This window comes from Coregonus lavaretus (genome assembly GCF_964263955.1).
Source record: "Coregonus lavaretus genome assembly, chromosome: 29".
NCBI classification, from domain to species: domain Eukaryota; kingdom Metazoa; phylum Chordata; class Actinopteri; order Salmoniformes; family Salmonidae; genus Coregonus; species Coregonus lavaretus.
Genome location: NC_140016.1, coordinates 25,523,119 through 25,534,403, shown reverse-complemented (window position 1 = coordinate 25,534,403; position 11,285 = coordinate 25,523,119). Strand labels below are relative to the sequence as shown.

Sequence of the window (11,285 nt, the reverse complement as noted above, 5' to 3'; positions counted from 1 at the left end):
TCAAATGTTTAAGATACAAGTGAACCCCAAACCGATCCAAATGTAGGCTACTGATATTGCCTGGGGTTGTCCTGCATGCGAAATGACTTGTAGATCAATGACTGTCAACACAGTAACATGCGGTTCGACACAGAGGACTCATCAGTTGTCACAAAAGTTGAGGTATTTTCTGAAGGTAAAAAGAACGTAGGCATAATATGAGCTAAACGTTTTAGTGAACCGTAACGTTTGAATTGATTTTTTTGACCGATGCATGCTACATTTGGATCGGATTGGGGTCCGCGGACCGATGCGCTTGTATCTTAAACGTTTGAAAATCGGGGACCGATGCGTATCGTTGAATCGTTACATCCCTAGGTGGACCTACTGCTTACTCCTATTAAATCCAATTTGGCTAGATTTGTGTGAAAGGGAGTGAACAAAGACAGAGTGGGTAACATTATAGATGGAAATACAGCCCCTGAGAGCAATGTGCAGGAGTCGTGTTCACAAGGGGGAACCTCACCTCTGTGGGTTGTCTTCGTTCCCACCGTCCCGGTTGTGGCGGATCATCCTGCAATTCCCCACGGCTCCGCTGGGCCGTGAGATGGTCATCCCCTTGGAGCTCAGCCTGTTAAAACACAGCAGCATGAGTCAGAGCACCCGTCTAACTAAAACGCTGTGGGAAGTAGTTACAACAGCTTTTACACCAGGGAGAACATCTTCCCGTTTTTCTTACACTAGTGAAATAAACCTAAAAAAAGGTCAAATAAAAAAGTAGGATAGACGTGAAAGGGAGTAAAACAGGTTATTTGGTTTTCATTCAGTTGCCTCTGTGGAAGAGATGCAAATTGTGCACTATTGCCTAACTCAATAGGTGTAACCAGAGAGGAAGAGGCTAAGCGAGAGGGTTTACTCTGCCCAAAATCTGTCCACGTTAAGCAGATCATACATTATTAAGCAAGTGAGGAGTTTTGTATGGGGGGCCCATGAGAGTGTCAAATAATATTAAATGATAAAAATGAATTGCTATTTTGATATGTGAGGCTTATTTGATCTAATATAAGTTTTGTAATGCTTAGGTTGATATGAGTGCACTGATAAGTGTGATGCACGGACATCCTGGCAACTTTGAGAAAAAACATTGGCATCTCATCATTATATCCAGTATGGCGCCGGAGAAGATGGCTGCCGTTTTACAGCCCTCTAACCAATTGTACTATTATGTGTGTTTTGTTGCGTTATTTGTAATTTATTCTGTACATAATGTTTCTGCCACCGTCTCTTATGACCAAAAAGAGTTTCTGGATATCAGGACAGCGATTACTCACCTCGTATTGGATGAAGATTTTTTCTTCAACGAGTCGGACGCGAAGGATATTCTACAGACACCCGACAAGGCCCAAATCCCCGTCATACGCATGAGAAAGAGACAGAGATATCGTGGATGTAGGTCGGGTGCCTTGTAAGGATCCGACGGCGAGCGAGTAAACTGCCTCTTCCATCAATCCTATTAGCCAATGTTCAATCATTTGAGAACAAATTGGATGACCTAAGACTAAGGATATCCTACCAACGGCACATTAAAAACTGTAATAATAAAAAATAAAAAATGTAATATCTTATGTCTCACCGAGTCGTGGCTGAACGACGACATGGACAACATACAGCTGACGGGATATAAGCTATATCGGCAGGATAGAACGGCTGACTCCGGTAAGACAAGGGATGGTGGTCTGTGTATATTTGTAAACAACAGCTGGTGCATAAAATCTAATACTAAGGAAGTCTCAAGGTTTTGCTAGCCTGAGGTAATCTCATGATAAGCTGTACACTATTTACCAAGAGTTTTCATCTATATTTTTTGTAGCTGTCTATCTACCACCACAACCCGATGTTGGCACTAAGATTGCACTCAATGAGCTGTATAAGGCCATAAGCAGACAGGAAAACACTCATCCAGAGGCAGCGCTCCTAGTGGCCGGGGACTTTAATGCAGGGAAACTTAAATCCGTTCTACCTCATTTCTATCAGCATGTTAAATGTGCAACTAGAGGGAAAAAAACTCAAGACCACCTTTACTCCACACACAGAGATGCATACAAAGCTCTCCCTCGCCCTCCATTTGGCAAATCTGACCATAACTCTATCCTCCTGATTCCTGCTTATAAGCAAAAACTAAAGCAGGAAGCACCAGTGACTCGGTTAATAAAAAAGTGGTCAGATAGCATTGAGGAGTACACCGCATCAGTCACCGGCTTCATCAATAAGTGCATTGATGACGTCATCCCCACAGTGACCATACGTACATACCCCAACCAGAAGCCATGGATTACAGGCAACATCCGCACTGAGCTAAAGGGTAGAGCTGCCGCTTTCAAGAAGTGGGACTCTAACCCGGAAGCTTATAAGAAATCCCGCTATGCCCTCCGACGAAACATCAAACAGGCAAAGAGTCAATACAGGACTAAGACTGAATCGTACTACACCGACTTTGTCGCTCGTCGGATGTGGCAGGGCTTGAAAACTATTACAGACTACAAAGGGAAGCACAGCCACGAACTGCCCAGTGACACAAGCCTACCAGACGAGCTAAATCACTTCTATGCTCGCTTCGAGGCAAGCAACACTGAAGCATGCATGAGAGCATCAGCTGTTCTGGATGACTATGCAATCACGCTCTCCATAGCCGATGTGAGTAAGACTTTTAAGCAGGTCAACATTCACAAGGCCGCAGGGCCAGACGGACTACTAGGACATGTACTCCGAGCATGTGCTGACCAACTGGCAAGTGTCTTCACTGACATTGTCAACATGTCCCTTACTGAGTCTGTAATACCAACATGTTTCAAGCAGACCACCATAGTCCCTGTGCCCAAGGACACTAAGATAACCTGCCTAAATGACTACCGACCCGTAGCACTCACATCTGTAGCCATGAAGTGCTTTGAAAGGCTTGTCATGGCTCACAACTCCATTATCCCAGAAACCCTTGACCCACTCCAATTTGCATACCGCCCCAACAGATCCACAGATGATGCACTCTATTGCACTCCACACTGCCCTTTCCCACCTGGACAAGAGGAACACCTACGTGAGAATGTATTCATTAACTACAGCTCAGTGTTCAACACCATAGTGCCCTCAAAGCTCATCACAAAGCTAAGGATCCTGGGACTAAAAACACCTCCCTCTGGCAACTGGATCCTGGACTTTGACGGGCCGCCTCCAGGTGGTAAGGGTAGGTAACAACACGTCTGCCATGCTGATCCTCAACACGGGGGCCCCTCAGGGGTGCGTGCTCAGTCCCCTCCTGTACTCCCTGTTCACCCATGACTGCATGGCCAGGCACGACTCCAACACCATCATTAAGTTTGCCGACGACACAACAGTGGTAGGCCTGACCACCGACATTTTACATTTACATTTTAGTCATTTAGCAGACGCTCTTATCCAGAGCGACTTACAGTTAGTGAATACATTTTTTTTTTTTTTTTTTTTTTTTTTATACTGGCCCCCCGTGGGAATCGAACCCGCAACCCTGGCGTTGCAAACGCCATGCTCTATCAACTGAGCTACATCCCTGCCGGCCATTCCCTCCCCTACCCTGGACGACGCTGGGCCAATTGTGCGCCGCCCATGAGTCTCCTGGTCGCGGCCGGCTGCGACAGAGCCTGGATTCGAACCAGGATCTCTAGTGACACAGTTAGCACTGCGATGCATTGCCTTAGACCACTGCGCCACTCAGGAGTTCAACGATGAGACAGCCTATAGGGAGGAGGTCAGAGACCTGGCCGTGTGGTTCCAGGATAACAACCTCTCCTTCAATGTGATCAAGACAAAGGAGATGATTGTGGTCTACAGGAAAAAGAAGAGGACTGAGCACGCCCTCATTCTCATCGACGGGGCTGTAGCGGAACAGGTTGAGAGCTTCAAGTTCCTTGGTGTCCACATCACCAACGAACTATCATGGTCCAAACACACCAAGACAGTCGTGAAGAGGGCACGACAAAACCTATTCCTCCTCAGGAGACTGAAAAGATTTGGCATGGGTCCTCAGATCCTCAATTAGTTCTACAGCTGCACCATCGAGAGCATCGTGACTGGTTGCATCACTGCCTGGTATGGCAACTGCTCGGCCTCCGACCGCAAGGCACTACAGATGGTAGTGCTAATGGCCCAGTACATCACTGGGGTCAAGCTTCCTGCCATTCAGGACCTCTATACCAGGCGGTGTCAGAGGAAAGCCCTAAAAATTGTCAAAGACTCAAGCCACCCTAGTCATAGACTGTTCTCTCTGCTACCGCACGGCAAGCGGTACCGGAGCGCCAAGTCTAGATCCAAAAGGCTTCAACAGCTTCTACCCCCAACCATAAGACTCCTGAACAGCTAATCATGGCTACCCGGACTATTTGCACTGCCCCCCCCCACCCCACCCCATCCCCCTCTTTTACGCTGCTGCTACTCATTTTACTATTTATGCATAGTCACTTTAACTCTACCCACATGTACATATGACCTCAATTACCTTGACTAGCTGCTGCCCCCGCACATTGACTCTGTACCGGTACCCCCCTGTATATAGCCTCCCTACTGCTATTTTATTTTACTGCTGCTCTTTAGCTATTAGCTTTTTTTTTTTTTTTTCTTCATTAACACTTTTCTTTTACATTTTTCTTTTAAAAAACAGCATTGTTGGTTAAGGGCTTGTAAGTAAGCATTTCACTGTAATGTCTACACCTGTTGTATTCGGCGCATGTGGCAAATAACATTTGATTTGATCTCTGGTGTAACTACACTGGAGATAGTCTGGCCTTGCTTGTTTGTGTAGCAAGGTTCAGGGACACAGCCGATAAAAGCTTCCAGACCGCTGTGAATAACTGAGTATCTCTGGAAACCTCCTGTCTGCCATTGTTTACAGTATCCCTATCAAAATGGATACGGTGACTTATCAAGCAACCCCTCCAAAGAGCTCAAAAAGCAGCAGACAAAAAAAAAAAAAAAACATCTTAACACCTTGTGCTGTTGGGCATTCATCAGTATGTGTGGAGTTCATCTATAATTAAGTTCTGGAGACAGTGTTCAGTTTGGCTGATCTATAGTGTAGCTATAGGGTTACACATGCCTCAAATGCAGAAGTTAACAAGGCACAGTATATGTTCTGTAGAGAGAAATTAATCCAAAACCGTCCCTTTGATATTTTAAATACTTTTTATATATATTTTTTTATAACACGCTTAAGTGCCAAAATTCAGCATTTTGACATGTCCCTCGTTTTCATCATCACTGTAAAGCCCTAGTTATTTTGTTGCTTTGACATTATTTATTTCATTTGATTATTTTAAGGCCTGTTATGAACTGAACTCATTTTCATATTGTGAAACTATTTATTTTTAACATATTTTTTCTAAAGGAACATTAAACATCTAATAGTCAAATCATAGAGTTCCTGTATGAAAAAAAAATGTTTGCTCTACAGGTCACTGCACACCACTTCCTCCTCCATAATTAGAAAAACTGTCCAAAACTGTATGACACTCACAGTATTGCCACGTAAGACTAAACTGATTAGCATTTAAGCCATTCTGACAGCAGACCTTTGAAGCCAGTGATGCTTATGTGAGCATGTTGTAAGTCTAGAGGCAGGCTATTCAAAACACATGAATCAAGGCAAATAAGGTTTAAGGTACATTCAAATGTCATGCCAAACTCTTTCCAATCTTTACAACAGCATTAGCGATTTAAATGCTTGCTTGTCTTACTGATAGAGGTACGGAGAAACAAGCCTTTGTGCATTTAATAGGTAGAAACTAAATAATACTGGATTAATTTGGCAAGTGACACTTAATATGTAGCCTGCTGTTTTACAGAACCTGATTTTGATCAGTCACATGAAAAATATGAAGAAAATCCTTAGTAACAACTTTCACCTGTGCTGTTAGCATCATTCAGAAACTGGAGAGACAGGCAGGATCAATGGAGATAGCTGGAGGGGGTGTTCAGGGACTGTCTCAGAGACAGGATTAGAAGTTTGTTTGGGTGTCCCATCTGCTTGTGAAAGCACCTCGGCTAAAATGGACGCTAACAGGCTACTTACTCACTGGTACATAATTTCCTTCAAGAGCAAATGGTGGTAGTGGTATACAAGGGCACCCTTTGGGGCAAGTTGGAACAATGCAAAAAGTTGGAATACAAACACAATAACCCACACTGACGAATGACAAGAACGAGGCCCATGTAACCATGTAATAGGGTTTCAACATTGCTCCTATGAGCCACAGCCATTTGTGACCCACCACCTGGATTCGTTCCTATGTAGTAAAATTTGAAATTGTGTTTTTTACATTGGCTAAAAGTAGAGACTCAGAGCTAGAAAATTGTATATCATACACTGCAGTTGAGGAACAATGGGAAAGTAATTCTGCTTTGGAAGTTGATAAACTTGTAACCCCACTTTTGAGAAAATGGCCCGTGAATGTTTTGGTACACCTACTGGAGAGCTCTTCTTTGACTACACCCATTCAGCATCGTTCACACCCTCTTAAGCCTTAGCCCCACCCATCTCTTTAAGGATTCACATGTGAGGCCATGTGCTAAACATAGTGAGTAGTGCAGTAAACAACCAAAGATTTGTAAACAACCAAATATTTCAAGACTAAAAGTGGTAAAAGTAGTAGCCTACAATAAGGAAAACTCCAGGTAAAAATACTTTAACTAGTCGACCTATATCCTAATCTGACTTTGGTGCAGGTCATGTTGTTCTTTACATCACCGTCTCTGGTAAACAAACACTATATCAAATAAAATCTACGTTTATTTGTCACATGCACGGGATAGAGAAGGTGTAAACGGTACAGTGAAATGGTTACTTGCATATTTGCATAGTAGCAATATAAAAAACAGAAAGTGTCCAGATAAAATCTAATTATTAATAAAATTAATAAAATCTAATTATTACCCAGACACACTTGTCTAAGTGGATGGGTCATGTGAAATAAATGCTATAACCACCCCCCAGCCACATCTAGCTAAGTGGATGGGTCATGTGAAATAAATGCTATAACCACCCCCCAGCCACATCTAGCTAAGTGGATGGGTCATGTGAAAGAAATGCTATAACCACCCCCCAGCCACATCTAGCTAAGTGGATGGGTCATGTGAAAGAAATGCTATAACCACCCCCAGCCACATCTAGCTAAGTGGATGGGTCATGTGAAAGAAATGCTATAACCACCCCCAGCCACATCTAGCTAAGTGGATGGGTCATGTGAAATAAATGCTATAACCACCCCCGGCCACATCTAGCTAAGTGGATGGGTCATGTGAAGGAAATGCTATAACCACCCCCGGCCACATCTAGCTAAGTGGATGGGTCATGTGAAAGAAATGCTATAACCACCCCCGGCCACATCTAGCTAAGTGGATGGGTCATGTGAAAGAAATGCTATAACCACCCCCGGCCACATCTAGCTAAGTGGATGGGTCACTATTGTCTAGACATGTACACATGTCATGAAATACAATAGATGGCCATAATCACCCCCAGACACACCTGGCTAACTTGATGGGTCATATAATCATCTGCCAAAGTGAAGTCTTTTGTTTAGACATGTAGTGGCATGAACCAGCATAATCCCAACTCATACTACCACCACCAATACAAACTGATTGTCATAGCTGTAGTAGGAATCTGCAGATAGCTAAGCTAACCAGCTAGGTTCAATGTTAGCTAGCTTGCTAACATTAGGCTATAACTAGCAATGCAAATGGATTTCTGATTCTAATAATATTACTACACAGATCATACACGTAACGTTAGCTAGCGAGCCAGCAAGCTAACGTTCGCTAGCTAACAGTACGCTTTAACTTGCAATGAAAATGACTTTGACAAAATTAGAAACATATAATATCTGAAAACGTAGCTAGACTCTTACCCATATACATGGATGAATGCTTCACGGCTGACTGGAACCATTTAACTCAGTTTTGTTTGTATCTACATCTTGTTTGGCCAGCATTGTATCAAGTCACTCGGTTCACACTGTGCAGAAAGTAGCCCATCATAACTTTTTCCAACTGATCTGTCGATAGTGCCTGCTAAATTCAGGGCAACAATGTTGTTGAGAAAAGAGAGCAAAACTTTTGTAGTTCTCGATGGCTAACGTTATATCTTTCAAAACAGCTACGGTGCAAAGGATTATCAACACATACTGAGCTTCTCACGTTATAAACAGAGGCATGCTACATGGCAGACCAATCCAAACTCATCTCCTGGCATGTCCAGCCCATCCATTATCTCAGCCAATCATGGCTAGCAGAAAGGTTCCTGTCTTTTACCGTGGCTAAACCAACTAGGCTCGTAATTTAACAATTGTATTTGTATTTACCGATGGAATACAAGTTTGTTATTAAGTTCACATGTTCCAGAAGGTATTTCTGCCAAAAAACGCATTTTGATCCAAATATAAAAAATACGTTCCAATGCCTCTCCTGTGAAGTAGTGACATGGGACATACACCTAGCTTCCTGAAACGGGTCACATTTGTCTGAGAGTGGCCGTGCGGACTCTGACCTGTTGAAAATGTCGTCGTCCTCCCCTCCCCAGCCCCAGTAGTTGTTGGGGAAGCCGTTGATCTTGAGGAACTGCTCCTTGCTCATTGACGACACGCCTCCAAAGTACTGTTTGTACGGCAATCTGAGAGCAAGAGAGAGCGAGAGAGAGAGAGAAATAAATGGAGAACCTTGAATTTGTTTATTAGAGTTTAAACTAGGCTTGGGCGGTATACCGTATACACCGTATACTGCGGTATTTGGAAATAGCCACAGGATGGTTTTTCAATAACGTCAAAACAATCTTTGAAATGTTTACATATTTATATTTGTAGCTATTTGAGTAAACACCTGCAGTCAACTTGTGCAATGTGTTAGGAGACAAAGCAGATTGCGTTCTTCATTTCACCTGTCACATTATTTTACATTATGAAGCTTACGTAGTTCCCCAGAACAGTTGAGCCAGTCACATGTTTGTTTGTAAATAGTACAACGAGAGAAAGTGGGAGCAGGTGAGTCCAGCTGTGTATTGACAGGGGTCGCGTTTTATATTGAAAGTCAGTGTTTTTTTTGCTTCAATAGAGTGATCAGGGACGTGGAACTATAGTTTTCCTTCCCAGAAAATACATTAGAGCAATACATTCTGCAGATAATAGCTTCATTTTCATCAGATGACAACAGAAGTGCAACACTATTTGGCTGGCAGCCACACAAGTAAATTAGCTTTTAATGAAAAAGCAAGGTCTTTTTTGAAAAAACGATGCATGGCCATCATATTTCTAATGTTTAAGTATATCATAGAAAAAATGCAGCCAGCTACATTTCTTAACATTTTGCTTAAAGTTAATCTTGCATTTTACCAGAGAAAAATGGGCTTACCGTACCAGGGAGAAAGTAGCTACACATCAGTCAGAGCGATGTCTGCTGATAGAATGCCGTTTGTGAATTCTCATTTGAGTTTAGAAGTGCAAATGAAGCACAAAATGTCTGATGGTGAGCAGAAATTACAATAAGAAGCATTTTAGATCTGCGTTTAATCTTTTTTTCCTGCGTGAAAAACTCAGAAATCTGTGTTAACACGACCCCTAAGTTTAAATTGCTATCTAAGTAAGTGGTTGAATTAATAAGGTGACGGGGCATCATATTGTGTTAGCTGTCTGCGTGTTTTAGAAGGCAAAGCCCTTTGGATTAGTTATTTGTACAGCTGTCACTGCCATTTTGATTTCCTTGTGTTTTTTCTCCTCTCCGTTCTCGGCTTGTCTGCTCCTCCCCGAGCAGAGCAGGCAGGCCCGTTGCCCTAGCGACTCCAGACAGACACAGCGTGTAGACATGCTGCTGGAGAGCCAGTACTGTTCTTCCTTCTGACAAGCACCCGTCAAAACGTGTTTCATTTGCACAATGTCTCTCGTTCACATTCGCTTGTATAACTTTATGAGCTGGATTGCCTGTCTTTACAATTAGTTTATTTCCATTTGCACTCGCCTCCGCTATTACTTGTGCTAATTTGGTTAGCATTCTGGTAATAGACGCCCAATGGGCTTTTTGGCGCCCCCTTGTGTACTAAGCCGGTAATACAGTAAATCCCAGGGTGAGAGAAGGACGGTATGAAAATCTGGATACTGCCCAACCCTAGTTTAAACACCTCTCAAATGAGGGTTAACCTCTACGGGATCGGTGTCCCGTATACGGGACGGTTGAGCTAACGTGCGCTAATGTGATTAGCATGACTGTTGTAAGTAACAGCAAACTTTCCAGGACATAGACATGTCTTATATGGGCAGAAAGCTTAAATTCTTGTTAATCTAACTGCACTGTCCAATGTACAGTATCTATTACAGTGAAAAAATACCATGCTATTGTTTGAGGAGAGTGCACAACAACAAAAATGTTTGATACATTCACCTCTGAAGGTAAACAATGCACTTACATTCAGTAATCTTGCTCTGATTTGTCATCCTAAGGGTCCCAGAGATAAAATGTAGCAAAGTTTTGTTTGTTAAATCCATTTTTAGGATGTAGGAACTGGGTTCTACAGTTTGAACCCATGCTGTCTCTTGCGCCACACCCACCCCGCCCGGCCATCTAGATGTGTGAAAGTTAGTGTATAAGCTAATGATCCATCATGTATGACATTCCTGGGAGTGTGTAAACTTATATTTTGTATTACCATATCATTTTTGTATGTTCTCTATAGTTATGTATCAATTGACCAATTCGGCACATTTGGGCAGACTTGATACAAAATAGTCCAGTATTGCAATGCTTCACTGGATCAATCTGAAACTTTTTTTTTCTTGCATTTCAAAGATGATGGAACAATTGTTTTTTAGAAAAAGCATGTTTTTTGGTTTGTATTATCTTTTACAAGATCTAATGTGTTATATTCTCCTACATTAATTTCACATTTCCACAAACTTCAAAGTGTTTCCTTTCAAATGGTATCAATATGCATATCCTTGCTTCAGGTCCTGAGCTACAGGTAGTTAGATTTAGGTATGTCATTTTAGGCGAAAATTGAAAAAAAGGGTCCGATCCTTAAGAGGTTCAATGACTTGGGCCATAACAGAAACCGCAGTCAGTGGCTTATGTTCCAGGAAACAGGAATTATCTGCAGAGGAGGTGCTGCAGAAAAACCCTCTTCCTCTGTTTGTGTCACTGCCTTCTGTAGTTACATGCTGGCTCTCTGTACACTGTGTACTGTATGGCCACATGGCGCCAAGAGACTGATGAACCCTGGTTTAGCCTTGCCTCACTTT

At 42.7% G+C, this 11,285-nt stretch overlaps 1 protein-coding gene across 1 annotated transcript in view; it reads right to left on the bottom strand.

The window, feature by feature from the left end:
• The window catches only part of LOC311104864 (beta-1,4-galactosyltransferase 1-like), a 28,397-nt gene that overhangs the window by 5,624 nt on the left and 11,488 nt on the right, over positions 1 to 11,285 (bottom strand). Inside the window, exons 4-5 of the mRNA XM_084146824.1 lie at positions 8,552 to 8,674; positions 506 to 610 (exon numbers count right to left, since the gene is read on the bottom strand). Of these exons, the coding sequence (XP_084002950.1) occupies positions 506 to 610; positions 8,552 to 8,674 (228 nt within the window). The remainder of the gene's footprint in view (positions 1 to 505; positions 611 to 8,551; positions 8,675 to 11,285) is intronic.